The 27,667-nt window shown below is 54.0% G+C and overlaps 1 protein-coding gene across 1 annotated transcript; it reads left to right on the top strand.

Annotated features, from left to right (window-relative positions):
• The first annotated feature begins 196 nt into the window (after positions 1-196).
• On the top strand, positions 197-23,216 carry CA6 (carbonic anhydrase 6). Its single transcript, XM_002716163.5, has 8 exons — positions 197-346; positions 1,951-2,130; positions 10,387-10,535; positions 11,111-11,203; positions 14,111-14,180; positions 17,312-17,469; positions 20,981-21,104; positions 22,786-23,216. The coding sequence occupies exons 1-8, from the start codon at positions 268-270 to the stop codon at positions 22,920-22,922; spliced, it is 990 nt and encodes a 329-aa protein (XP_002716209.2). The 5' UTR covers positions 197-267; the 3' UTR covers positions 22,923-23,216.
• Positions 23,217-27,667: the final 4,451 nt, after the last annotated feature.

The raw sequence follows: 27,667 nt of genomic DNA, 5'->3' as shown, positions 1-27,667 counted from the left end.
CATGTGGCCCTCCCAGGAGGTGCCCTAAGTGCAGGCATTGACCAACAAGCCCTTGGGCTAATTGGATATGGGGGTGCCTCGGGAGGGGCCCGGGCACGTGCACGGCGGCCAAGTCAGAAGGGCCATTGTGGGGAGGCTGTTGTTGATAAGTGGGTGCAGCCCAGGGCGGATCAGCCAGCTGGACGGAGCAAATTGTTATTTACAGCTTCTGAGCTTTTAAAAGGAGCGCTTCCTCGGAACCAGCCCCGACTCCACAGCTGCTGCGCCATGCGGGCCCTGGGGACGCTGGTGGCCCTGCTGCTCCTGGGCTCCCAGGCCCACAGTGAGCCCGAGTGGACCTACTCAGGTAAGCCCCGGCCCCCACAGCCCGGCCCGTCCTCCACTCAGTCCTCCAGGGTCTGTTCAGGGCGGCTCCCACCGGACCGTTCCCCACAGCTCAGGGTGCGTGGAGACCACACCGGACGTCGGCTGCATTTGGGAAGAGAAGCAGCTACACCCCCCACGCCCCCAGCTCTCGACAGAAAACCTTCCCACTCACCGTGCTAGCTGGTGGCAGAGCCCACTTGCTGCTCCCCGTGGTGAGACTGTTCGTGGTTTGCCTAAGTGGAAGAGAAATGATTCGAAAGGATTCCTGTAGGCACACAGAGGGTGCCGTGGGGTCAGTGAGAGTGTCCTTCTTAGAAACTCCATGGCGGGCACTTTACCCACAGCAACCTGACCCGATCCCAGCTCTGAGGCTGCCACACCAGACTTAAAATGTGGGACTTACAATCCTGGCTTGTAGCACAAGCTCTGGCCCACATGTGAGTCCAAGAGAGGACACCCGTGTCTGTGGGCTTGTGGACACTGAGCACCTCTTTTGGGTGGCAGTGTCTTCCTCCTCTTCTGCACTGGACCAGGCAAAGGGACCCAAAGAGAGGCTCATGGCCACCGGCTGGTGCAGGGACAGGCGCCACCGCGATCTTGCACCTGCTTTCTGAACCAAATGCCCCAGCCTCAGACGTCCAGGGAAGAAGCATACATTTAGGGTCAGTGGCACATCCTGTTAAGTCCAAGGTCATGGGGTTTGGGACCTTCTGGGAGAGCTCAGACAGTCCAGCCAGGGAAAGCCATCACTAACCAGCCTGCTCAGTCTCCGGTACCTGCCCCGGCTGCTTCGGGGCTGCACGTGGCCCCTGGGTACTGGGAGTGGGTCCCAGGTCAGCAAAGAGAGAATTCGAATAGTAATGCTCCCGTCCCCCCAGGAGCCAGGGCAGCCTCTGAGACCGTGGGCTCCTGGAGAACCAGTGGACGCCCGGGAGAACTTGGGTGTAGTCTTTGCAAATCCTTCTGGGAAGACCTGGGAGCTGTCCCACCATGGACAGGTCCCTGGGTCACAGCACTGGGGTCTCAGAAGGGGCTGTGCTGGGAGCCTCTTGGCCTCCGTCTTGGGGTCCTGCCTCCAGGACAGCATTGAATATTGGTTTGAACAGCGAAGAGCAGAGAGAGAAAGATTTGAATCACAAAGCAAGAGGCCGTGAGAGGCCCGAGTACACTCTCCTTTCTGAAAACAGGCTTTTCGTCCACCGTGGGGTGGGCACAAAGGGGAAGCCGAGGTCGGCTCCTCCGGTGCAAGTGGGCGAACCCGAGACGCACAGGTGTTTGTGTGCGTGTCACAGGGAGATGAGGAAAAGAGCCACGTGTGAAAGACCTGCACCACTTTCCAAGCACCAAGCTGGGTTGCCAGCCTGGGCCAGTGGTTGCAGAGGGTAGAAGTTAGCACCGAAGTCTGTCCCCAGCACCAGGGTCCTTGGAGTTTGGCCTCTTCCTGAAGCCCTGCTCCTGTTTTCCAGAAGGTGGCTGCTATGGGTTTCCTGCTTGTCAGGCCCTGGCCTCCGGCCTGGTCAGGTGCCCACAGAGGGGGCTTGGTCGGGCAGCTGCTTGACCTGCAGCCCACTTTCTCCTGTGCAGAGGGGGCGCTGGAAGAGGAGTCCTGGCCCCTGGAGTACCCGGCCTGCGGCGGGCACAGACAGTCGCCCATCAACCTGCAGAGGAAGAAGGTGCAGTACAACCCCTCCCTGCAGGTGCTGGAGCTGAAGGGCTACGACACCCCCACGGGCGAGTTCTCCATGATCAACAATGGCCACACAGGTAAGGGTGCAGGTGCGCCGTGCACAGGCAGCCCGGCAGACCACAGAGGAGGCAGGTGCCGTGCACAGGGACCCAGAGGAGGCAGGTGCCGTGCACAGGGACCCAGAGGAGGCAGATGCCAGGGATGCATGTGCTTTTTTTTTTTTTTTTTTCAGGGTTAAAAAAGGGCTTGTTTAATTAAATACAAGGGGGCAGGCGGGTAGGAGGGGCCATCCACAGAAAGCGCCAGTCCCTGGGGCCCCTCCCCGCCCACCCCACCGCTAAATGGCTGCAACCAGGTTCGGGCGCTGGGGGGCGCACGCGCCTCCAGGCCCGTGGACAGCACAGCCCGGCCCTGGGCACCGCCAGGGCTGGGAGCCGCCCACACCCACCCCCACGGACTAAGGCATATCACTCCTGCTGCCGGAGACAGGAGGGCTCGGGCCCACGCGGGGACCACGCGGCCCCCAGTGGGCACTGCAGGCTGGGCGGGGGCCCCCGGACACACCAGCACCCTCCAGTCGGGACACACGGAGGTTCCGGACCAGTGGGGGGGAGCACGGGGGTGGGCCCTGGGGCAGGGGACCCGGGGCCCCTCCCACCGCAAGGTCCTCCATCCATCCAGAAATCCAAGCCTCCCCAGCTGGGATCAGAGACCCCTCCCCACACACACACACAGCCCCAGAGCCAGCCTGGCAGCTGGAGGCTTGTGCTTGTGCGGAGGCCGGGAGGCTGCGGGCGCCTTCATCCTCATTGTCCCTCGTGGAGCCCCCTCTGCCCTGGCTGCAGGAAGTCCACCCCCAGGCAGCTGAGAAGCCGCACTCCCAACCTCTTTTCTGAACATCTGGATGCTGGCCTCCCTTGGTTTTATACTGAGTCTGATTAAAGCAAAGTGCCCGAAAGTAGGCCCAGGCGTTCTGAAGGTTTCTTTCTTCTTTCAGGATTTATTTATTTGAAAGGCAGGAGAGGGGAAGGGGAGAGAGAGAGAGAGAGAGAGAGAGTTTACTCCCCAAATGCTGCAACTACCAGGGCTGGGTCAGGCCCAAGCCAGCGGACGGGAGCTCCAATGCGGCTCTCCCAGAGCGTAGCGTGGGCCCAAGTCCTTGGCCATCACGCGCTGCCCTCCAGGGGCTATACTCATGACATGGGCTGTGGCTTTTTCAGTAAGCTTCCAGCACATTCAGGAATTCTAAGGAATGAAAAAACTGTTATGCAAATTTCAAATCTAAAAAGTTTTGATGAAATCCAAACTTAACGATAGTTGGTGTGATATAATTAAACATTGGCTAATTTTGATTTTGCAAAGTTCTTTTATATCTTGGAACATATGGGGGTCTCTCAAAAAGTTTGTGGAAAATCAACTTAATGTTGATTTAATGTTTGAAATCCAAGCCTAGAGGGGATATTTAAAAAGTTCATGGGAAATGTGTACTATGAAAAGGCCAGGGCCCGGCATCCTGTAGTGGGTAAAGCTGCCACCACGAAGCCGGCATCCCATATGGCTGTCTGCATAGCTTTGCTTTTCCCAGAATATCCCATAATCAGAATGATACAGTATGTAGCCTTTTTAGATTGGGTTTCTTTATTGTAGCATGCGTTTAACTTCCCTCTGTGTCTTATTGCGACCACACAGCTCGTTTCTTTTAAGCAGTGAACCCTATCCCACAGTTGGGAAGTACTGTGGATTGTTTATTCACTCACCTACTGGAGTACAGCCGCTTGTTTCCGAATTTTCCAAAGCAGCTGTGAGGTCTGTGTGCAGGTTTCTGTGTGGACAGAAGTCTTCAACTCCTGGGAGCAGACACGGAGGGGTGTCCGTGCTGGATCGTATACTGCGATGCTTAGTTTCGTCAAAAGCCAGCCAGCTGTGTGCCAAGTGGCTGGACCGGTGCCCATCCACATGGGCAGTGGTCGAGAATTCCTGTCACTCCACGCCCTCGCTGACGTTCGGTGTTGTGAGCATCTGGGGTCTCGGCCCTTCTAATGGGCTCACTGTGATGTGTGATGTCCTCACTATGCGTGACGTGACCTTGACCATCCCTGCATGTGCTTATCTGCCTTGTAGCTTCTTTGACAGGCGTCTGAACAGGTTTCTTTCCACTCTTCAGTGGCTGTTGAGTTTTAGGGGTTCTTTGTGTATCTGGGTAACAGTGCTTTGTGAGACGTGTTGTTTGCAAATACATCTTCCTCACCTGCCGCTCATCTCCTTGTTCTCTGGCCGGTGCCATTGGAAGAACGGGTTTTAATTTTAATGAAGTCCAGCTTAAGCGTCGTTTCCTTCATTGATTGGTGGCTTGGTGGTTCATGTAAACAGTTGTCACCAGTGGCTGGCATTGTGGTGGTGTGGGTAAACCCGCTGCCTCTGACGCCAGCATCCCATCCGAGCCCAGGTTTCAAGCCCAGCTGCTCTACTTCTCACCAGTTCCCCGCTAATGCGCCTAGGAAAGCAGCAGAAGATGGCGCAAGTGCTGGGCTCCTGCACCCGTGTGGGAGACCAGGATGGAGCACCAGGCTCCCGGCTTTGGCCTGGCCTGCTTTCACCGTTGCAGCCATTTGAGGAGTGAAGGAATGGATGGAAGATCTCTCTCACCCCACCCATCTCTCTGCTCTCCCTGTCACTCTGCCTTTCAAATAAATAAAAATAAACCCAGGACGTCACCAGCAGGGTGAGCGTGTTGCACAGGGGTTAAATTGCTTCTGGGGACGCCTGCACCCCACGTCAGAATGAGTGTTGGAGTTTTGTCTACTCCACTTCCCAGCCAGCTTCGTGCTAACGCACATCCTGGGAGAGAACAGGGGGTGGTTCAAGTGGTGGGGTCCCTGCCCCCCCGGGGGAGACCTGGGTTGAGTTCTTGGCTCTTGACTTCTGCCTGTCTTAGTCCTGGCTGTTGCAGACGTTTGGGGAGTGAACTAGCAGATGGAAGACCTCTGTCCGTCTCTGTCCCTCTGTCTTTTTTTTTTTTTTATTTTTTAAATTTTTTTTTCTTTTTTTTCTTTTTCTTTTCTTTCTTTTTTTTTTTATTTTTTGACAGGCAGAGTGGACAGTGAGAGAGAGAGACATAGAGAAAGGTCTTCCTTTGCCGTTGGTTCACCCTCCCAATGGCCGCCGCGGCCGGCGCGCTGCAGCCGGTGCACCGCGCTGATCCGATGGCAGGAGCCAGGAGCCAGGTGCTTTTCCTGGTCTCCCATGGGGTGCAGGGCCCAAGCACCTGGGCCATCCTCCACTGCACTCCCTGGCCATAGCAGAGAGCTGGCCTGGAAGAGGGGCAACCGGGACAGAATCCGGCGCCCCGACCGGGACTAGAACCCGGTGTGCCGGCGCCGCTAGGCGGAGGATTAGCCTAGTGAGCCGCGGCGCCGGCCTGTCCCTCTGTCTTTTCAACGGAACAGGGAAAGCACGTCATCAGTACATTCCAGATCATCTAATTCTCCCCAGGAAGTTTCATGATTCGAATTCTACGTTTAGGACTGTGAACTATTTTGAGTCGGCTCTTGGGACGGTTGTAAAATCTGCATCGAGATTCATTTGTTTCCATGTGGCTGTCCAGGTGAGCCAACCCCGTTTGTTGAAAAGAACCTCTTTTTTCTATTGTGTTGTCTTTGCTCTTTTGTCAAAGATCAGGTGACTGTATTTGTGAGGGTCTATTTCTGGGCTCTCTGTTCCACTGAACAGTTTACCTATTCTTCTCCTAATACCACGCTGTCTCAATTCCTGCAGCTTTGTAGGAAGGCTCCAAGTTGGGTAGTGTCCGCCCTCCAACTTTGTCTTCTCTTTTAATATTTGTTGGCTATCCTGGATCCTTCCCTTTCTCCATATAAACTTCAGAACTGATTTGTTGATGTCCAGCAATGTAATTGCATCAAATCTATGGAAGTTGGGCAGAACTTGGCAATATTGGCTCTTCCTGCCCATGAACATGGAATAATTCTCTTTGATTTCTTTGATTAGATTTTATAGTCTTTCTCACCTAGATATTATTCATATTTCTTTAGATTTGTACCTATGTATTTCATTTTTTTGATTGCTAACGTAAGTAGTATTGTGTTTGTAGTTTCAAATGCCATTACGTATATATAAATAATAAGCTCTCCCATTTAAAAATTTTTTGCTTTTTGTTTTAGAGAGGCAAAGTGAAAGTGAGCATGCCCTGTATTTTAGTATTAGATTCAACAGATATAAAATTACATTTCACTACAAGGAAAATGAAATCAGAAACATACTTGGATGTCAAGACAAAGTCAAATTCCCACACATTTTTTTTTAAAGATTTATTTATTCGAGAGACAGAGTTATAGACAGAGAGATGAAGAGATATATATATAGAGAGATCCTCCATCTTCTGGCCCACTCCACAGATGGCTGCGACAGCTGGAGCTGAGCTGATCTGAAGCCAGGAGCCAGGAGCTTCTTCAGGTCTCCCATGTGGGTGCAGGGGCCCAAGGACTTGGGGCATCTTCCTCTGCCTTCCCAGGCCAGAGCAGAGAGCTGGATTGGAAGAGGAGCAGCCAGGACATGAACAGGTGCCTATATGGGATGGTGGTGCTGCAAGTGAGGATTAACCTCCTATGCTACAGCACCCCCCTTTTTATAGACAATGTATTTATATATTTGAAAGGCAGAGTGACAGAGAGAGAGAGAGAGAGAGAAATCTTCATTTACTGGCTCACTCTCCAGATGGCTGCACCTGCCAGTGATGAGCCAGGCTGAAGCCAGGAGCTTCATGTGGGTCTCCCACGTGGGTGCAGGGACCCAAACACTTGGATCATCCTCCACTGCTTTCCCAGGCCATTAGCAGAGAACTGGATCAGAAGTGGAGCAGCCAGGATGCTGGTATTGTGGCCTAGCAGGTAAAGCCATTGCCTGGGATGCTGACATCTCATATGGGCGCCAGTTAGTGTCTCGGGTACTCTATTTCCAATCCAGCTCTCTGCTAATGGTCTGGGAAAGCAGTGAAGGATGGCCCAAGTGCCTGGGTCCCTGCCACCCACATGGGAGACCTGGATGAAGCTCCTGGCTCCTGGTTTTGACCTGGCTCAGCCCTGGCTGTTGTGGCCATCTAGGGAGTGAATTCTCTCTCTCTCTCCCTCTCTCTCTGAGCTATGACTTTAAAATAGATAAATGGATCTGTAAAGAAAAAATGGAAAAAAAATAGAAGTGGAGCAGCTGGGACATGAACTGGTACCCGTATGGGATGCTGGGATCGCTGGTCCCTACAAACATTTCCAAACCTTACTCCCCATTTATTTTCTTGTGGATTAGCAACACCTGATGGATCAGTATTGATTAATTAATATGCTTCTAATTTGTTAAAATACATTTTCATTGGCTCCAGAAATCTTAAAATCCAGAGAGTTTAAGTGGGTAAACAGCACCATTTTCTTTCTCCCTTTCTAGCTAGCTTTCTTTCTTTCTTTCTTTCTTTCTCTCTCTCTCTCTTTCTTTCTGATTTATTTATTTGAAAGGCAGAGTTACAGAGAAGGAAGTGAGTGAGAGAGAGAGAGAGAGAGAGATCTTCATCTGCTGGTTCACTTCCCAAATGGCCACAATGGCCGGGGTGGGCCAGGTTGAAGCCAGGAGCCTGGAACTCCATCCAGGTCTCCCATGTAGGTGACATGGACCAAAGCACTTGGACCATCTTCTGCATTAGCAGGGAGATGGACTGGGAGTGGAGCAGCCAGGACTTGAACTGGTGTCCGTATGGGATGCAGGTGTCACCGCAGACTGCAGCTTAACCTGCTGCATTGCAACGCCAGCCCCGTATTCCTTTTTCTTTTTTTTTAAACCTCAGCACGTTCTCCCCCTTTTTTTTTTTTAAAGATTTATTTTATTTATTTGAAAGATAGAATTACAGAGAGAAATAGAGACAGAGAGAGAGGTTTTCCATCCGCTGGTTCACTCCCCAAGTGGCTGCAACAGTCAGAGCTGGGCTGATCTGAAGCCAGGAGCCAGGAGCTCCTTCCAGGTCTCCCACGCGAGTGCAGGGGTCCAAGAACTTGGGCCATCTTCTACTGCTCTCCCAGGCCATAGCAGAGAGCTGGATCGGAAGTGGAGCAGCCAGGACTCAAATTGGTGCCCATATGGGATGCCGGCACTGCAGGTGGCAGCTTTAACCCGCTACGGCATGGTGCCGGCCCCCCACCCTACTCTTTTAAAAAAACTCTCATTTTGAAATGGCTTTAGACTAGAAAAGTTGTAGAAATAGTGCAGAGAGTCCCACACACTCTTCGACTTCTGCTAGCATTTCTGTTGTGTAACCACAGTCCTACTGTGAGAGACTTCGGAAGCTGACATTGAAACCGGGCCTCATTTAGTGACACTGCTTTCCCACTGCCATCCTCCCCGGGGACCAGGGTCTAGCCCAGGACCCCACATTGCGTCCGGCCATCATGTCTCCTTGGTCTCCTCCAGTCGAGGGCTCTCCAGTCCTCCCACGTTCCTGGCCTTGACACTTTGCTGGTTACTTCTGGCGCACAGCCAGTGCCGGAATCCATGATTTTTCCTGCTCTCCTGAGCAATGGGCTAACGTGGTTTCCCAAGGAGGGGAGCGAGCTCCTCTGGAATCGGCATCCACTTTCGGAATCTAGGAAGTTCAGCAGGTGGATGTGGGGGTGCGGATATTTCGGCCTCGCCTTCTTAGAAGCACCAGGACAAGCTCCGAATCGTGGCCCTCTACTGCCTGTGTGGACCTGCCCGCGGCAGAATGGAGACGGCCAGTCTCCTGGGAGCTGTGTTTTGGGGAAAGGTAATTGTCAGGCGCTCTCTCACTGCCCCTGCGGTGCTAACTGTTCATTTAGGGCCCGCTCTCGGCACAGCCGACTCCGTTCCCCTCCTTTGAAAGCCTCTTCCGTGTTTTTCTTGCGTGTTGATTTGGGGCTGGCCACATTTCCAGCCCTAAAAGTGCAAAGCACCCGTTCTGTCACGGACGGGCCCCTTAAATGCTTTGAGGTGGGGTTCCCTGGGGCAATCGGAGGGGAAGGGGGGGTGTCTACACAGGCACACCCGACCCCTAGTGTGTGCTCTTTGCGGAAAGCCACTCGTTGTCATGACTTCAAACAGGAAGCTGCTGTGCCTGTCCCTTCCATGTCCCAAGCTCTGTCTCCCAGACATTTTCCTTCGTCACTGCCTGCTGTCACCACCCATTTCTCCTTTAGGCCCCAAGGCTTGAGCCGCTGACATGCAGGGGTCTGACCGCAGGTGTCTGCAGGGCAGCAGGCAGAGGAGGTGGGAGGAACACGCGTTTCTCCAGCAGCCAGGGCCTGACATGATGATCACAGTCCAATTAAACCCCAGACAGGCATTTGCCGTTCCTGACTTGCTGTGGAGTTTGGGCTCTTGTCTTTTTTTGTTTGTTTGAAAGGCAGAGAGAGAGAGAGAGAGAGACAGAGAGAGAGACAGAGAGAGATTTTCCATTTACTGGTTCACTCTCCAAAGGTCTATAACAGCCAGGGCTGGGCCAGGAGCCTGGAACTCCGTCTGGGCGGGAAGTTGGAGTGGAGAGCAGAGGCAGGACTTGAACCCAGGCTCTCGATACAGGGTTTGGCGGCATCTTAACCAGTTCCCCAAGCGTCCACCCTTGGCCTCTTGTCTTCTGAAGACACTAGAGTCCTGTCCTGTTGCCTGAGATGGGGGTGTAGACGCTCCGTGCTCAGCCATTCCGCCCCGATTGTTGAACTGTGTGACGTGGGCAAGCCTTCTGCCGCCCTGGGCCAGCTTCCTGCTCCTAAAACAGACGCGTGGAAGGCCAGTAGTGAGGCTCCCTCCCATGTGGGCGGAGCTGGCTGTTTGCTGTTTCTAGACGGCTACCTGGGACGAGGATGGCGACCATGTCAGAGAGGAGGCAGCGCCTCAACTTGGCCTAGCCAACAGTACTCAGATATCCCAGGTTTTATCCTTATATCACAGGCAAGTTTTAAACTTAACCAGAGATGAAGGGTGGAATTCTGGTTTCCATAGCCACTGGCCTTGCTCTTCCCTAGGGCCAGTAACCTGGACTTGCCGCTGCATGGCTGGCCCTGACCTGCTGGTTCTGGGCGGGAAGATAGTGCCGTCGGTGCGACACCTGCCCAGCCTGGCTCACTCAGAGCCCAGCCCTCATCTTGACCTCGTTCTGTGGCCTGTGTGCCAGAGCCTCTTTTCTAGGGTGACCCCGTTGATGGCACTCCAAGCTGTCTGCAGTCCTGGCTGGCCCTGGGTGCAGGCAGGGGGAGGTGGCCAGGGCATTTGTCTGCCTGTCCGGCTGACGCGTCCTGCTTCTCGCCCTGCATTGTCTCTTCCAGTGCAGGTCAGCCTGCCCCCGACCATGCGCATGACGACGTCCGATGGCACTGAGTACATAGCCCTGCAGATGCACTACCACTGGGGCGGTGCCTCCTCCGAGGTCAGCGGCTCGGAGCACACCGTGGATGGGATCAGGCGTGTCATCGAGGTACCTGAGGTCCCCAGCGGCTCATCTTTCCTTTGGACCCCCCCACAGTCACGTTTCTTATTAAAGCAGCCAGAAAGACTGGGCAGTGACGGTTACACGGCCCCGGGGTTGAGCGTGCTCTCGTTCATCCAACAGCTACTGATGGGACAGCCATCCGCGCAGGGAGCACAGGCGGGGTCCCTCTCCCTGCCCCGCTGGAAGGCGGGAAGGCGTTCGCAGCGCACAGCGAGGGAAGCCCTCCTTTATCTCAGCTGACTTTCCATGTGTCACGTTTCCTGGGCTCCTTAGGATGTTAGCATGACTGTAGCTTTACAATGGCCTCCTGGGGCAAGGGGGCTCATCCCCCACTCTCCCCCATCCCCCCAGTGCCCAGAGACTTCAGGAGAACCCAGTATCCTCAGGTGGTCCCTCCCGTCTCTGTCCACGTGCCTGCTCGCAGGGAGTGGATGAGGGAAATGCCCTTGATGGCCCACGCTGTTGGTGTGGAATGGCCTTTCCTTCCGCCTTCTCTGACAATCTTAAGCATTTGAAGTCTGTAGGAAATGACCTTGACTTATCCTGTTTTGTCCTCACAGGTTCACGTGGTTCACTACAACTCCAAGTATGAGAGCTATGATGTGGCCAAAGATGCATCAGATGGTTTGGCCGTCCTGGCAGCCTTCATTGAGGTGTGTGTGTGTGTGTGAAGGTGTAGACTGACGTCCAAGGAAGGTGCTGGGTCTACACGAAGGGTCTTTCTCGTTAGCCCGCTTCTTCCTTTCCTGAGCTCACAGTTCTTGGAAAGCCTGGCTTGAGGGTGGAGGGACCCTTCTTGCAGGCCCTGCTCATAGCCGCCGTGCTCCTGTTACGGCAGTCTCAGGGACCTGGGATAACTGGGACAAGATGACTTAAAAGATCCCGAATCACTTAGCCGGCGCCGCGGCTCAATAGGCTAATCCTCCGCCTAGCGGTGCAGGCACACCGGGTTCTAGTCCCGGTCGGGGCGCCGGATTCTGTCCCGGTTGCCCCTCTTCCAGGCCAGCTCTCTGCTGTGGCCCGGGAGTGCAGTGGAGGATGGCCCAAGTGCTTGGGCCCTGCACCCCATGGGAGACCAGGAGAAGCACCTGGCTCCTGCCTTTAGATAGGCGTGGTGCGCCGCCGTGGCAGTCATTGGAGGGTGAACCAACGGCAAAAGGAAGATCTTTCTCTCTCTCTCTCACTGTCCACTCTGCCTGTAAAAAATATATATATGGATGGATATATATATCCATATATATATATATATATATAAAAGATCCCGAATCACAGAAAGGTTGATGGGACACAACTTCTCTGAGAGGCGAAGGGCAAAAGGCAACCTCAGCCAGACACACAAAGGCAACGTCTTTGTGTTTCTAAGAAAGACAAAGGGAGCCGCGAGGGGGGCCTCCCGCAGTGCAGAGCTGCAGAGCACCTGCCCAGCCTGGATGTGGAGCCAGCAGACTAGGAGGCGTCATAGCTGGGACCGCACGAGGAGCGAAAGATATGGCAACAATGGCCCAAACAGCAGAGAAACAGAAACTAGAAATGTGCCACAGGGAGAGTCTAGAGTGGAAAAGTACAACAAATAAGATAAAAAGAGTCCTAGATGAGCACAACACAGATCTGAGACAGCAGAAAGAGTCCATGCCTCTGACGACGGAGCAAAGAAAGCATCCGATCTGAAGAGAGAGGAAACGATGGAAGGAGAAGGAACAGACTCAAAGGGCAAGATTAACGCATCAACAAGGCAGTCCTGGGAGTCCCAGAGGGGAGAGGAGAAAGTGGCAGAACGAGTGTTTGAAGAAGCAGTAGCCAAAGTTTTCTCAGGTTTGACGAAAAACATTCGTTCACTAACCCAAGGAACCCCAATGTGACAAACACCTAAACACGTAGGAATCAACTGATGGCAGCAACAGGAGAAAGAAATTCATTTTATGAAGGGGACGACAGTACATGTATGTGGACATGCGAGCAGGTGACAGAGCGTTCCCGGCAGACTCCCCAGTCGTCAGAAGGCAAGGGGTGACTGTCAGCTAAGAATTCTACACCTGCCCAAGCCATCCCTCAGAAACGGAAGTGAAATGGACATTATTAGATAAACGAGAACCAAGGTAGCTGCTAGAAGACTCGTCTCATGGGAATGTTAAAGGAAGCCGACTTCCGGCTGGCAGGACGTGCCACCAGGCAGCAACCCAGATAGAAGTGAGAAGTGCTGGAAATGATACATCCATAGTGTGTGTGAACAGAAAAGACTGGACGCCTCTGAACACGCCAGGTTAGCGCCAGGGAGTGGGCATTTAGCCTCATGGCCCACCCCTCTGTCTCCCCCTCCCTCTCCCTCTGTCTCTCTGCTTCTCAAATAAAACATTCTAAAGGCTTTAAAATGTAGATACATATTTTTCATTGTTTAATTTTTTGGGAAACACGTAACAGCATTTAATAATTAATCACAGGCCAGCACCGCGGCTCACTAGGCTAATCCTCTGCCTGCGGCACCGGCACACCTGGTTCTAGTCCCGGTCGGGGCGCCGGATTCTGTCCCGGTTGCCCCTCTTCCAGGCCAGCTCTCTGCTGTGGCCCGGGAGTGCAGTGGAGGATGGCCCAGGTGCTTGGGCCCTGCACCCCATGGGAGACCAGGATAAGTACCTGGCTCCTGCCATCAGATCAGTGCGGTGCGCCGGCCTCAGCGCGCCGGCCGCGGCGGCCATTGGAGGGTGAACCAACGGCAAAGGAAGACCTTTCTCTCTGTTTCTCTCTCTCACTGTTCACTCTGCCTGTCAAAAAAAAAAATAATAATAATTAATCATGGATTTCTGGGGTATATGTGTATGTAATTTATGTGACAATGAAAGGAGGGAAGGAGAGAAGTGGAACTGTACTGCAAAGTGGCTGGTGAGCTGAAATAAGGCAACATTCACCTGATGCGCGTTGCGACGGAGTTGTACATCATGAGCACTGGAGCAACCACGAGGAAAATACTTCAAATAGTCACGTGGTGCCCTGCAAGTGGGCCTGAGGAATGCGAAGGACGGGAGATGCTTAGGAAACAAGCAACAATGACTGCCCACAGGTCAGGAAGGCCGGGATCTGCACAGGGGACTGAAGAGACCCACTGAAAACAGAGCTTTGCCAGCTTCTCAAAGTCAGGTTCATACAAAGAGGCCGATCCGGCCAGGTGGCGGCGTGGGGAGGGGAGACTTTTACCTTGGACAAAGGGGGAAGGAGGGAGCCTCGAGGTGGGGCCTCCCGCAACACAGAGCACCTGCCTGGGGCTGGCACTGCCCAGGACAAGCGCCTGGGGCCTTTTTTTTTTTTTAAGCAATGTCTTTGTCCACTCCTGAGAGCCCTTTCCCTGGGAGCTGCCACATGCTTCAGACAGGGTCTCCTTCACGATCCTGGCCAGCCCGGGCAGTCGACGACAATGAGCAGCTTGAGGGTCCCCTCCCGCCACCGCTGGGGGTTGGGCTGCCCCGCTGGCTCTCTGGACAGTGCCCGATCAGCTGGCAGCCAAACAGCTGGTGCAGGCAGTGGAGCGGGCGCTGGGAGTCTCACTCACTGCTGTGTCTCTTCTGCAGATCAATGATTATGCTGAAAACACCTATTACAGCCAGTTAATTTCTCAGTTGGCCAACATCAGGTATCCAGGTAAGCGAAGCCAGTAGCCAGGAAGGGGAGAAAAATGTCAAGTGCAGGGTGTGACTGGGGATGGACCGGAGGGGGTGTTGGTGGGGAGGGTCTACAACAAGCCCTGCCCTGGAGCCCACCCCTCGATGTGTGCTTGCACCTGTATCTACTTGGCTTTATTTATTTATTTAAGATTTACTTATTTATTTATTTTTTAAAGATTTATTTGAGGCCGGCACTGCGGCTCACTAGGCTAATCCTCCGCCTTGCGGCGCCAGCACACCGGGTTCTAGTCCCGGTCGGGGCAACGGATTCTGTCCCGGTTGCCCCTCTTCCAGGCCAGCTCTCTGCTGTGGCCAGGGAGTGCAGTGGAGGATGGCCCAAGTGCTTGGGCCCTGCACCCCATGGGAGACCAGGATAAGTATCTGGCTCCTGCCATCGGATCAGTGCGGTGCGCCGGCTGCAGCACGCTGGCCGTGGCAGCCATTGGAGGGTGAATCAACGGCAAAGGAAGACCTTTCTCTCTCTCTCTCTCTCACTGTCCACTCTGCCTGTCAAAAAAAAAAAAAAAGATTTATTTGAAAGTCAGAGTTACACAGAGAGAGAAGGAGAATCTAGAGAGAGAGAGAAAGAGAGAAAGAGAGAGAGAGAGAGAGAAAGGTCTTCCATCTGCTGGTTTACTCCCCAGTTGGCTGCAACAGCCGGAGCTAAGCTCATTCAAAGCCAGGAACCACAAGCTTCTTCCGAGTCTCCCATGCGGGTGCAGGGCCCAAGGACCTGGGCCATCCTCCACTGCTTTCCCAGGCCACAGCAGAGAGCTGGATCAGAAGTGGAGCAGCTGGGACTCGAACCGGCGCCCATATGGGATGCCAGCACTGCAGGCGGCGGTTTTATCCTCTAGGCCACAGTGCCGGCCCCTACTTATTTATTTTGAAGCTCAGAGTTACAAAGAGAAAGAGAGAGAGAGAGAGAGAGAGAGAGAGGGAGAATCTTTCATCTGCTGATTCACTCCCTGGATGGCCACAATGGCAGAGCTGGGCCAGGTTGAAGCCAGGAGCCAGGAGCTTCATCTGGGTCTTCCACAGGGAGCTGGATAGGAAGTGGAGCAGCCGGGACTCAAACAGGAGCCCGTATGGGATGCTGGGGTCGCAGGTGGCGGCTTTGCCTGTTAAGCCGCAGAGCCGACCCCTTTACCTGGCGTTACAGTCCATAGACCACCTCATGCAAATACCTTCAGGGCTCTTTGCCTCTCCTTCCTTCTACAAACTCACCTGGCAGAGCCCCAGACCACCTCTCACCCAGATCCCGTACCACACAGCTGGCTGAAGGCGCTGGACAGAAGCCCCTAGACGTCTACGAGCAGGCACCAGCGCTGTCCAGAAATCCTAGAGCAGCACTCTGGGCATTCTCCTAAGTTATGGCGTCCCCACTTACCCTCCCTCCTGCCCTGCCCTGGAGCTGATGCCCGCACTCACCCTGCCATGCACCTGGTCACCCATGCACCTGCCCTCCTCAAATGCAAACACAGACGTCCCGCGACTCCACCCCTCCCCCCACTTCCGCCCTGGCCCTCAGCTCCCCCGAAAGAGTTGTCCTCAGTCCTGTTCTTGCCCACCCGACCCTAAGCGGTCCTCAGCCCCAGGCTCTGCTGAGGTCAGCACTCCTGTCGTCAGGACTACTGGCCTTTTTTCTCCTCCTCTCTTGATTGACCTTGACCTTGACTTTCAATCGGCCACACCCACTCTGCTGCCCCAGCTCTGCTCACTTCTGCCTCGGCTCCTGCACTGTGTGTGGAGGACGCCACGACTCTGTCCTCTCTTGGGGGCCTCATCCGGTCCCTTAGCCTCAGTGCTCTCCAGGCTGTGCCCTGCACAATCTGTATCTCATCGTCCATGCAGTGGGGACATCAAACAGGACTGGGGAGGCAGAGTGGACACAAGAACTGCCTGGCTAATTTACTGCCCGTGAACCCAGCCAGCAGGAGAGACAGGCTGATAGCGGCTAAGGGGTTCCCTTGAATTCCCTGGTCTCAGGGGCTCACTCTCTGCCACCGGCCCTGACACATTTCCTCCTCCAAGTTAGCAAATTCCACCTCCGATCAACACTGCCCCCAACACCAGCCTCCCTCTCCAATGTCCAGATTCCCTTATTTAACCTGTACTTGACCTTGCCACGAGGATCCAAAACTTAAGTCAAAACAACTCTGTGCCCCTGCCGCCCTCTGCACCCGTCCTTAAGCAAAGTATCTGGGGGATAAAGCAAAGCCCAGCTCAATCCCACGCTGCTTTGGTGGCTCCCGCCGAGCTCAGGTGCTCGGCGTTCTTAATGCAGGCCAGGGCGCAGCCGTTGTGAGGCTGCAGACACCCTGGGGAAGGGCCCGGCACCCACCAGACCCCAGCTTCACTCGGATTCTGCTTTTCTGTGTTTGAAGATTTGTTTTATTTATTTGAAAGGAGGGAGAGGGGAGGGGAGAGAGAGAGAGAGAGAGAGAGAGAGAGAGAGAGAGAGAGAGAGAGGGAGAGAGAGATCTTCCATCCCTCTTATACTCTCTGGATGGCTGCAACAGCGGGGACTGGCCAGGCTGAAGTCAGGAGCCAGGAACTCCATCTGGGTCCCTTTCACCGGCGGCAGGGACCATCACCTGCTGCTTCCCGGGTGCAGTAGCAGGAAGCTGGGTGGGAAGTGGGGCAGCTGGGACCCAAACCAGTGCTCTGATGTGAGATGGCATGTCAGCGTCACAGGTGGTGGCTTGACCCAGTGCACCACCACGCCAGCCCCTGATGTTGCTTTCCTCACCTCCATTCGCTCACTTCTCAATGGGGCCAGACCAAGGGCCTCACCCAGAAGCCTCAGGGTGCATCGTTCCATCCCTTTACCTCTGTTCTAGCAATGCAGTGGTGGCGAGTTACACGCGCCAGTACCTCCCAGGGCCGGTTCAGTGCCCGCCACTCTGTACACATTGCCCCTCCGCCCTCTCCCGACCAGGAAGCAGCCCTGGAGGGAGCACCCCTAGCCAGGATGTGTCTGGAGCGCTGATCCCCGGACCCCGCTCCTAACCCCTGCCAGGGAGCAGCAGCGCGCGCCCGTGCTGGGCCTGAGCAGAGCAGGCAGCGGTCCCGCTGACCGCCCTCTGTGTCCCCGTGCTCCGTTAGGGCAAGTCACCACTCTGAGGGACCTTAACATCCGGGAGATGCTGCCGGAGAACGTGGACCACTACTACACCTACCAGGGCTCGCTGACCACCCCTCCCTGCTCCGAGAACGTCCTGTGGTTCGTGCTAGCAAACTCCGCGTTCCTCTCCAGGGCACAGGTACCGCAGGCCCGCGCGTCGACCACTTCTCCCCTTGGTGACTGCGGGGTTCGCGAGAGCGCGTGCGCAGCGGGGGCAGGGAGGGGAGGGAAGGGGGAGGGGGGAGGGAAGGGGGGAGGGGGGAGAGAGGGATCCCGGGAGGGATCCCGTGCAAATGGCAGTGCCCCTGGTTCCTGTGGCGTCTGCTGTGTCCAGGACCCCTGTGCCCCGCCTGGGGTACCCCGGTGGTCCTCCCAGTGCCGTGGCAGGGATGGGTAAACAGAGACATCAGGGAATTCCGGGGGCCTCGGAGCTGATGCCCACAAGGAGTGGAGCCTGACCCAGGCCACAAGCGAGCAGCCCCTGCTCTGGGTCCTCGGGGAGGGGGGGGGCTCAGGTTCTAACTTCGCAGGTGCCTCTGCAGGAGGGAGCGCTGCCCGGTCTAGGAAGGGCCTGCCCTTCCTGCTTGTCGAGTTCAGTAAATGGGCAGCTGCTACTGAGGTTTTGAGGCAAAGCTGGTATCTCCTTTTATTTTTTTAAAATTATTTATATATATATATATTTTTTTTTTGACAGGCAGAGTGGACAGTGAGAGAGAGAGACAGAGAGAAAGGTCTTCCTTTTGCCGTTGGTTCACCCTCCAATGGCCACCGCGGCTGGCGCGCTGCGGCCGGCGCACCGCGCTGATCCGATGGCAGGAGCCAGGAGCCAGGTGCTTTTCCTGGTCTCCCATGGGGTGCAGGGCCCAAGCACCTGGGCCATCCTCCACTGCACTCCCTGGCCACAGCAGAGGGCTGGCCTGGAAGAGGGGCAACCGGGACAGAATCCGGCGCCCCGACCGGGACTAGAACCCGGTGTGCCGGCGCCGCTAGGCGGAGGATTAGCCTAGTGAGCCGCGGCGCCGGCCTAAAATTATTTATATATTTTAAAGGCAGAGTTGAGAGAGAGAGAGAGAGAGAGAGAGAGAGAATCTTCTATCCACTGGTTCCCTCCTAAATGGCCCCAACAGCTGGGACTGGGCCAGGCTGAAGCCAGGAGCCTGGAGCTCCAGCTGGGTCTCCAAAGTACATGACAGATGCCCAAGCACTTGTCCCATCTTCTGCTGCTTCCCCAGGTACATTAGCAGGGAGCTGGATTGGAAGTGGAGCAGCTGGGACTTGAACCGGCGCCCATATGGGATGCTAGCACTGCAGATGGTGGCTCCACTGTGCCATAATGCCAGCCCCTGATGTCGCCTTCTGAGTGATGTCTTTCCTCAGAAGCAACTATTTTTCTTAAAGTTTTCATTTCCCTACTCCGGGGAAAGAGGGACAAGACCCCTACCCAAGGACACCGACAAATAAAAATCTTGCTACCTAGGCTGGGAGTGTCCCAGGCACCTGGCAAAAGCAAGTGAAAATCCCCTCTGGAGAAGCGCAGCTCACCTGCGGATCCAGAATTCCCACAGATGGCGTTACCTGAAATTAGCTCAATCTAAAAGAAAACGCACAAGACACACGAGGAAAAAGACAGTACGAGTGGGAGCCAGCAAACTCTGATGTGCAAAGATTCTGTATAGTGGAATTCTCAGATAATTAATATCACATAAAGAAGTCTGATGTGTATAAAGAAATAGGAGGTTTAATATGAGGAAAGGGAGACTGGCATTGTGGTGTAGTGGGTAGAGCCGCCGCCTCTGACACCAGCATCTCATATGGGCATCGGTTCGAGTCCCGGCTGCTCCACTTCCAATCCAGCTCTCTGCTATGGCCTGGGAAAAGCATCGGAGGATGGCCCAAGTATTTGGGCCCCTCCCACACAAAAGGGAGACCTGAACGAAGCCCTGGCTTTTGCAGTCACTTGGGAAGTGAACCAGTGGATGGGAAGTCTCTCTGTCCCCCCCCCCATAACTCTGACTTTCAAATAAATAAATAAATCTTTAAAAAATAAGGAAAGGACGAAACACTATAAAAATGGCCAAGTAGGCATGAAAAATAAAACGAAATGGGACTTCTAGAAATTAACAGAAAGTAGTAGCTGAGATTAACAATACAATGAATGAGTTTAACAGCATGTAGGTACAGTTTGAGAGAATTAGTAAATTGGATGGAGGAGCTGAGAAAGTCATCTAGAATGTGGCACAAAGAGTGACAGAAATGAAAATATGAAAAAAAGAAGAGACACAGAGAGTATAGTGGAAAGAATTAGCAAGTGTCCAGCTGAAATTCTAGAAGAGAGACAGAACAGGTAAAAGGCACAATTTGCAGAAATATATGTGATAATTTTCCAGACGAATTGAAGACACCAGGTCCTGTATTCAAGAATCCAAACGAGACAATTAAAAAACATGCAATTAGGATGGACATGTGGTACTGTGGCTAAGTCACCACTTGGGCTGTCCACGTCCATAGCTGAGTGCCTGGTTTGAGTCCTGGACACTCTGCTTCTGATCCAGCTTCCTGCTAATGTGCAGACGCGGCTCAAGTCCACAGGCCTGTGCCACTCATGTTGGAGACCCGGATGGAGTCCCTGGCTCCTGGCCTCAGCCTGGCCTATCTCCAGCTCTTGAGGGCATCTGGGGAATCTGTCAGTCTGTTTGTCTCTCTGATTTTCAAATACAAGGAAACTTTAAAAAAAAAAAGTTTCTTAAATCAAAGAAATCTTGTATTATATGCATCCCACTGAAACCACAAGATAGCAAAGACAAGAGAAGATGCAAAATTCAGCCCCAGAGAGAAGAGAGTGAGTCCCAGGAGACCAAGAGCTGACAGCATAGCAACAGTGAGAGCCACTTCCTAATTTTTCCTTTTTTTTTTTTTAATGATTTATTTAACTTACTTGAGAGTTAGAGTTACAGAGAGGGAGAGAAAGTGAGAGAGAGAGAGGTCTTCCATCTGCTGGTTCACTCCCCAGATGGCCACAACGATCAAGGCTGGGTCAGTCTGAAGCCAGGAGCCAGGAGTTCCCTTCAGGTCTCCCACGTGGGTGCAGGGACCCATGAACTTGGGCCGTTTTCCGCTGCTTTCCCAGGCTCATTAGCAGGGAGCTGGATTGGAAGTGGAGCAGCCGGGGCTTGAGGGGGTGGGGGTGTCCATATGGGATGCAGGCGTTGCAGGCTGTGGCTTAACCCCCTGCTCCAAGTGCCGACTCCTGGAGTCCCACTTCCAGGGTGCTGAGGGAGATGAAGAACCAACCCAGCACTGGACGTGCAGCCAAGGTGCCTGTGGAGAATGAAGGCAAGATGCAGACAAACAGAACCCACACTTGCCACTCGACAGATTCCTGTTGCCTCTTTCCTCTTCTTTCTACTAGTAACCAAACAGGCAAAGGTGAAAGGAGATTGCGTGGAGGTGTTTGTGAGAGCGGATGGTGGATGAGCTGTGGAGTGACCTTCCCGCGTAGCAGCCAGAGCCTCCTCTGCACCTGGCATCCTCTCGCTGCCTCCCCGGGCTACACAGATCCGAGCTCCTGGCGCAGCTGCTAGCTGAACTCTTACAGTGCCCGTGCCTTTTCCCCTCGCTCATTTCCCTTCCCCTCTGCCGTGTGCCTGCAGGTTTGGAAGATGGAGAACTCGTTACTGAATCACCTGAATGAGACCCTCCAAAACGGCTACCGCAGCACCCAGCCCCTGAACCAGAGAGTGGTGGAAGCCAACTTCCTACACTACCCTACTCAGTGTGAGTGACAGACTCCTGTTTCCTGTTTGCAGTTTGCTTTCCCCTCCTCTGTGCGGAGCCAGCGCTTCTGGAAGCAGTGAGGGAGGGAGAGTCGGTTACACCGCAGGAGGCGCTGATGGCCTGGTCGGAGGCTGATGACTTACTTTCCAGTGCGTCGGTGATGCCAGTGGGTAGAACAGAGTCGGTGAGGATAGACAGCTACGTGATTTCCAATCAGTATCACTCCACCTCTATATGTACCTTCCAAAGCTTTCTTTTAAATATTTATTTTATTTATTTGAAAGACAGAGTTATAGAGGGGAGAGGGAGAGGGAGAGGGAGAGGGAGAGGGAGAGGGAGAGGGAGAGAGAGAGAGAGCGAGAGGTCTTTCGTCCAATGGTTCACTCCCCAAATGGCCACAATGGCCAGAGTTGAGCTGAAGCCAGGACCCAGGAGCTTCCTCCAGGTCTTGCACATGGGCTCCGGGACCCAAGCACCTGGACCATCTTCCGCTGCTTTCCCTGGTGCATTACCAGGGAGCTGGATAGGAAGTGGAGCAGCCAGGACTTGAACCAGTGCCTCTATGGGACACTGGCGCTGCATGCCAGGGCTTTAACCCACTGCGCCACAGCACTGGCCCCTCAAATCTTTAAATTTCATACTTCCTCTCCATCCCCTAAGGAGACCCATTTGTGATTTTCTTTCCATTTTTCCTTCCTGGTCCATTTAGTGTTTTCTCTTCTGTTGCTTTACCCCTCCAATTCAACACGAACAGGAAAAGAGTGTCAGCGTCAGGTCCTTTTCCCAAGGGCGATGTGCTCTGCTAGGCAGGGCCAGCCGACCACGCGTTGACCACGGGGACTTTCGGCCCACTGATCTGTCGCCTTGCTCCCCGTTTTGCCACGTTCCCTTTCTTCCCCAAAATCTTCCACTCTCCTCGCATCAGCCACCAACAGACTATGTTGTTCCCCTGGGCCACGTGCCACACGCTCTTTCCACTAGGAGTCACTCCAGTTCATTCTCCAGAGGCTGCCCACATGTCCCCGGGCCCACCCCGGCCTCAGGGGCCCCATGTGGCAATGTGTTGGAGGCTCATAGTTTAGGGTGATGACTTCATTTCCCAGTAGATAATGGAGGCTTCCTCCCTCACTCCCAGCCAGGGCATCTGAGTTGTGCCCCTCCCTCGACACTGTGCTGATAACAGAGCAGGGACCTGTGGGTGGTTTTGGTCTACCCTTCCTCAAACCCAGACTTCAAGAAAGCGGTGATGGGCTCCAGGCATCCTGGTTACATGACTCATGGTATCGCACAGTTCTGTAGAGTTCTGTCCCAGCTGGGTTGATGTAATGAACTCATCAGTGATGAATGACCTGAGAACCCAAGATCAACTACGAAAACTAGACAAAGGCCAAGCAGGGGCCTCTCACAACGGCTCAGTTAGAAAGCAGCCATGCACCTGAAGGTGTTGGGCAGTGAGGATCCCCGAGAAAGCAAGGTCTTCACCGTGTCACCCCTTGGAGTCCGGCAGCTTCCAAGCCTGAATCCAGACACGGTGAAGGTGCTGTGGTGCAGCTGACGGAGTGGGAGCGAGGAGGGCGTGCCGAGGGCGCAGAGCGCCTTCGCTTACACACCCTGGGCGGGCGGTGCCTGCAGGAGGCCCTTCCAAGTCCGTGCTGTCTCTGACTAACTCTTCTCGTTACAGCGTATGTCTCACTGCCTGAGTTCCAGTCTCATCTATCGTCAATCAACAGAAAGCTTGAGTTTTTGAGAAGATCTATTATACCCAAGAAATTCAAGAGAAAAAGTGACAACTTACTGGCTGGAAGCATGAGCTGGTAGGAAGAGGTGGCCACCTCCGCCACCTCCCCTTGCCTGTGTGCCAGACGGCGCACCTGCTGCATTTCCGGTTAACGCAGGGGAAGCCATCATCTATGAAAGGAGGCGATACGGTTCAAATGGATGGGAAGGAATTTGAATCTGACTTTGCCAGTGGGAACTGATCGAACCAGAAATCTAAAGGAATCAAGCCATCGTTACCTTCCTCTCAAATCATTTACTTGATCTGTCTAAATTATAAATCAGCCCAAATGTCCCTTTAGCATTTAGATATAATAAAATTATTTTTGAAATTTATCTTAAAGTTCATTTCTAGTTATTTGTCCCACCTTCTTTGCTCCGCCCCAAGGGACACAGGTGAGGGACAGAGATGAAGACAGGAAAGATTTCCAGGACCAATGCTAAGAAAAAGGGACGAGATTCTCATGAAGCTTTTTAGGCCAGAAAACAAGAAACGTGCTCAGGCATTGTGGCGCGGTGAGTGAAGCTGCGGGCATCCCGTATCGGGGCACCGGTCCATATCAGAGCACCGGTCCATATCGGGGCACCGGTCCATATCAGAGCACTGGTCTGTATCGGGGCACCGGTCCATATCAGAGCACCGGTCCGTATCAGAGCACTGGTCCGTATCGGGGCACCGGTCTGTATCAGAGCACTGGTCCGTATCAGAGCACCGGTCCATATCAGAGCACTGGTCTGTATCGGGGCACCGGTCCATATCGGGGCACCGGTCTGTATCGGAGCACTGGTCCATATCAGAGCACCGGTCCATATCGGAGCACTGGTCTGTATCAGAGCACCGGTCCATATTGGGGCACCGGTCCGTATCGGGGCACCGGTCCATATCAGAGCACCGGTCCATATCGGAGCACTGGTCCATATCAGAGCACTGGTCCGTATCAGAGCACCGGTCCGTATCGGGGCACCGGTCTGTATCAGAGCACTGGTCCGTATCAGAGCACCGGTCCATATCAGAGCACTGGTCTGTATCGGGGCACCGGTCCATATCGGGGCACCGGTCTGTATCGGAGCACTGGTCCATATCAGAGCACCGGTCCATATCGGAGCACTGGTCTGTATCAGAGCACTGGTCCATATCGGGGCACCGGTCCGTATCGGAGCACTGGTCCGTATCGGAGCACCGGTCTGTATCGGGGCACCGGCTTGAGTCTAGGCTGCTCTCCTTCCAACCCAGAACAACCACATCCCATAATCCTTAATTACATTTAAGAAGATCTTTGTATTTTCCATCATCTAAGGCCACACGCACAGGTTTGGAAGGAGGACGATTCTTGGGGGAAGCCACCTTTCAACCACTTCTGAGGGTAACTCCAAAAGCTTGTAGGCAAACTGGAACTGAAGGCAAAGTCCGGGGCGAGTGACGCAGTGGTTAAGCTGCACCCCGAATCAGCGCCTGGGCTGAAGTCCCAGCTCTGCCCTCGAGGCCAGCTTCCTGCCAGCGTGCACCCTGGGAGGGTGAGGGCTCCCCTGCCACCCAAGTGGGAGACCCAGATCGAGTACCCAGCGCCCAGCTTCGGCCTGGCACAGTCCTGGCTGATGTGGGCCTTGGGGGAGTGACTCACTGGATGAAATATCTCTCTCTGCCTCTGTGTCTTTCTGCCTGTCAAAGAAATAAAAATAATTTATTCATTTCATAAGTTAAAAAAAGCAAAGTTTATTTTAGTGCAAAAATTTGAAATCCTTGTAGTTTTTCATTTTTTTAAAAAAGATTTATTTATTTATTTGAAAGTCAGAGTTACACAGAGAGAGGAGAGGCAGAGAGAGAGAGAGAGAGGTCTTCCATCTGCTGGTTCACTCCCCAATTGGCTGCAACGGCCGGAGCTGAGCTGATCTGAAGTCAGGAGCCAGGAGCTTCTTCCGGGTCTCCCACGAGGGTGCAGGGGCCCAAGGACTTGGGTCATCTTCTATTGCTTTCCCAGGCCATAGCAGAGAGCTGGATCGGAAGTGGAGCAGCCGGGACTTGAACTGGCGCCCATATGGGAGTCGGCATTGTAGGCAGTGACTTTACCCGCTACGCCACAACACAGGCCCCTAAGTTTTTTCATACTATGCGTTCTCCATGAACCTTCTGGAGATTCCTCAGTTGACGAGGGCAGGTTCTTCTTGGACAAACTCCAGCCAGCACATCCAGGAGTCACGTTCTGGGGGCCGGCACTGTGGCACAGCAGGTTACGCTGCCATCTGCGGCACCAGCATCCGTATGGGCGCCGCTTTGAGTCCCTGCTGATCCACTTCCTGTCCAGCTCTGCTGTGGCCTGGGAAAGCAGCAGAGGATGGCCAAGTGCTCGGGCCCCTGCACCCATGTGGGAGACCCAGACGAAGCTCCTGGCTCCTGGCTTTGTCCTGACCCATCTCTGGTTGTTGCCGCCGTTTGGGGAGTGAACCAGCAGATGGAAGACCTCTCTCTCTCTCTCTCTGTCCCTCCCTCTCTTGCTGTAACTGATGTTCAAATACAATACATTTTCTTTTTTTGAAAGAAGGAGTCACGATGCAACCTCCATGAGGTAGCAGACGCAGATGGTGATCACCTTTGCGCCCTCATGACGCCAGATGAGACCCCCGAGGTGCTTGTCCAGCGTGCTTGTCACGGGAACTCAGAGCTAACGGCTTGAGCTGCAAGCAGAAAGCATGCATTGGCTTATGCAAGCCCCGAGCAAGGAGGTCTAGTGACCAAGACCAAGTTCCCCGACCAGCCAGGGGGTCACGTTTTGCAGGGCTTGCAGGAGCTCTAGGGCAATTTTGTGAAGGGTTTTGCATATTTAAAAGGAACAGGTGTGCACGCCCACACGATCATCATACATGTTACATACGTCCCAAGTTTGGTTGGAGGTGGAGATTCATGCAGCGTAACGAAGGAGCACTGGGTTTTCTACAAGAGGGGATGTTGCGGGTACAAGGGCCGCTGTCTCTAGACCCCCTAACCGGCCACAGCTGGGTCGGGACTTCAGGTTCTTGAGAAGAGCTGTCACTCAGTGGTGTCCTTGTCCAGTCATCTGTGGTCCTTGTCCACCTGCAGAAGCATCCGGTTATTGTCACTTCCTCAAGATGGGGGTGGGAATGTGAAGCTTCAAGGGCTCTTTGTGTTCATGGTGACAGATGGATCAGGGCGACAGCCTGCAGAGGCACGGAGCAGTGCTAATGACCCTGAACGTGAGACAAGCAACCCCAAAATCACTGAGAGTGGAGCTAATGACCCAAGAGAACAAGGCATGGAAAGGAATGAACTGACGGCTAATAGGAGGAGAAGCAGAAACAATGGTTACTCTCCTGGAGGGAGGGGGCAGCTAGCCTCGTGGTTAAGATGCTGGCATCCCCAACAGAGTGCCTGCCCTTGAGCTCTGGCTGCAGCTTCCTGCTCCTGCCGACCTTGGGAGGCAGAGGTGAGGGTTCAAGCACTTGGGTCCCTGCCATGCTCAAGGGAGTCTCGGACTGACTTCCCAGCTCCCGGCTTTGGCCCCAGTCCAGCCCAGATGTTGCAGGCATTTGGGGGATGAGCCAGGGGTGGGGTCTCCCTGACACTGTGTACGCATGTGTGTCTATCTGCCTCTCAAAAAAAAAGAAAAATGTCAGGGCTGATGCTGTGGCGTAGTGAGTAAAGCTGCCGCCTGCAGTGCCAGCATCCCATGTGAGTGCTGGTTCGAGTCTCAGCTGTTCTACTTGTGATCCAGCTCTCTGCTATGGCCTGGGAAAGGAGCAGAGGATGCCCAAGTCCTTGGGCCCCTGCACCCGTGTGGGAGACCTGGAAGAAGCTCCTGGCTCCTGTTTCGGATCAGCCCAGCTCTGACCGTTGCAACCATTTGGGGAATGAACCAGCGGATAGAAGACTCTCTCTCTCTCTCTCTCTCTCTCTCTCTCTTCCTGCCTCTGCCTCTCTGTAACTCTGACTTTCAAGTAAATAAATAAATCTTTAATAATAATATTGAAAAGACTCCATCTTCCCTAGTGATTAAAGCAGTGACAATTAGGAGGAAATACCATTTCACAATGCCAGACTGGCAGCAGCAGAGCCCAGGTGCTCCTGAGGCTGTGGGGCAATCCTCCTGCCGTGCAGGTGGGAGGGTGAGCAGGTGCAGCCACTGGGAAGCCTTCGTCCAGACCTCACCCTGCTCAGCATGTGCACATCCTGTGACCCAGAAACCCCACGCCGACGTGTTTACCTTAGAGAAACTTGCGTGTAGGCACAAGAAGCAAAAACATTCATGGTCACATTGCTTCTGATTGAAAGATTTAATTTTTATTTTTTGACAGGCAGAGTGGACAGTGAGAGAGAGAGACAGAGAGAAAGGTCTTCCTTTGCTGTTGGTTCACCCTCCAATGGCCGCCGTGGCCGGCGTGCTGCAGCTGGTGCACTGCACCTATCCGAAGGCAGGAGCCAGGTGCTTCTCCTGGTCTCCCATGGGGTGCAGGGCCCAAGCACTTGGGCCATCCTCCACTGCACTCCCTGGCCACAGCAGAGAGCTGGCCTGGAAGAGGGGCAACCAGGACAGAATCCGGTGCCCCGACCGGGACTAGAACCCGGTGTGCCGGCGCCGCAAGGCGGAGGATTAGCCTAGTGAGCCGCGGCGCCGGCTGAAAGATTTAAGAAGCAGCCTAAATGTGTTTGTCAAAAGACCAAGATAAAACGGTCAAGGGTTACAGATCGGATGAGGTCATGGTTAAGAAGGAATGGACTAGAACTGGATACGTCAACAGGACAGCAGAGAATACACACAGCACGACACTTAGAG

This window comes from Oryctolagus cuniculus, chromosome 7 (assembly GCF_964237555.1).
Source record: "Oryctolagus cuniculus chromosome 7, mOryCun1.1, whole genome shotgun sequence".
Taxonomy (NCBI): domain Eukaryota; kingdom Metazoa; phylum Chordata; class Mammalia; order Lagomorpha; family Leporidae; genus Oryctolagus; species Oryctolagus cuniculus.
This window is presented reverse-complemented; position numbering and strand designations above follow the sequence as displayed.

Bases quoted from the DNA above. Each gene is read 5' to 3' on its own strand.
- CA6 (XM_002716163.5), top strand. From the start codon at position 268: ATGCGGGCCCTGGGGACGCTGGTGGCCCTGCTGCTCCTGGGCTCCCAG. The intron at 347-1,950 runs GTAAGCCCCGGC...TCTCCTGTGCAG, and splicing joins GCCCGAGTGGACCTACTCAG to AGGGGGCGCTGGAAGAGGAG. The intron at 17,470-20,980 runs GTACCGCAGGCC...GTGTGCCTGCAG, and splicing joins CGTTCCTCTCCAGGGCACAG to GTTTGGAAGATGGAGAACTC.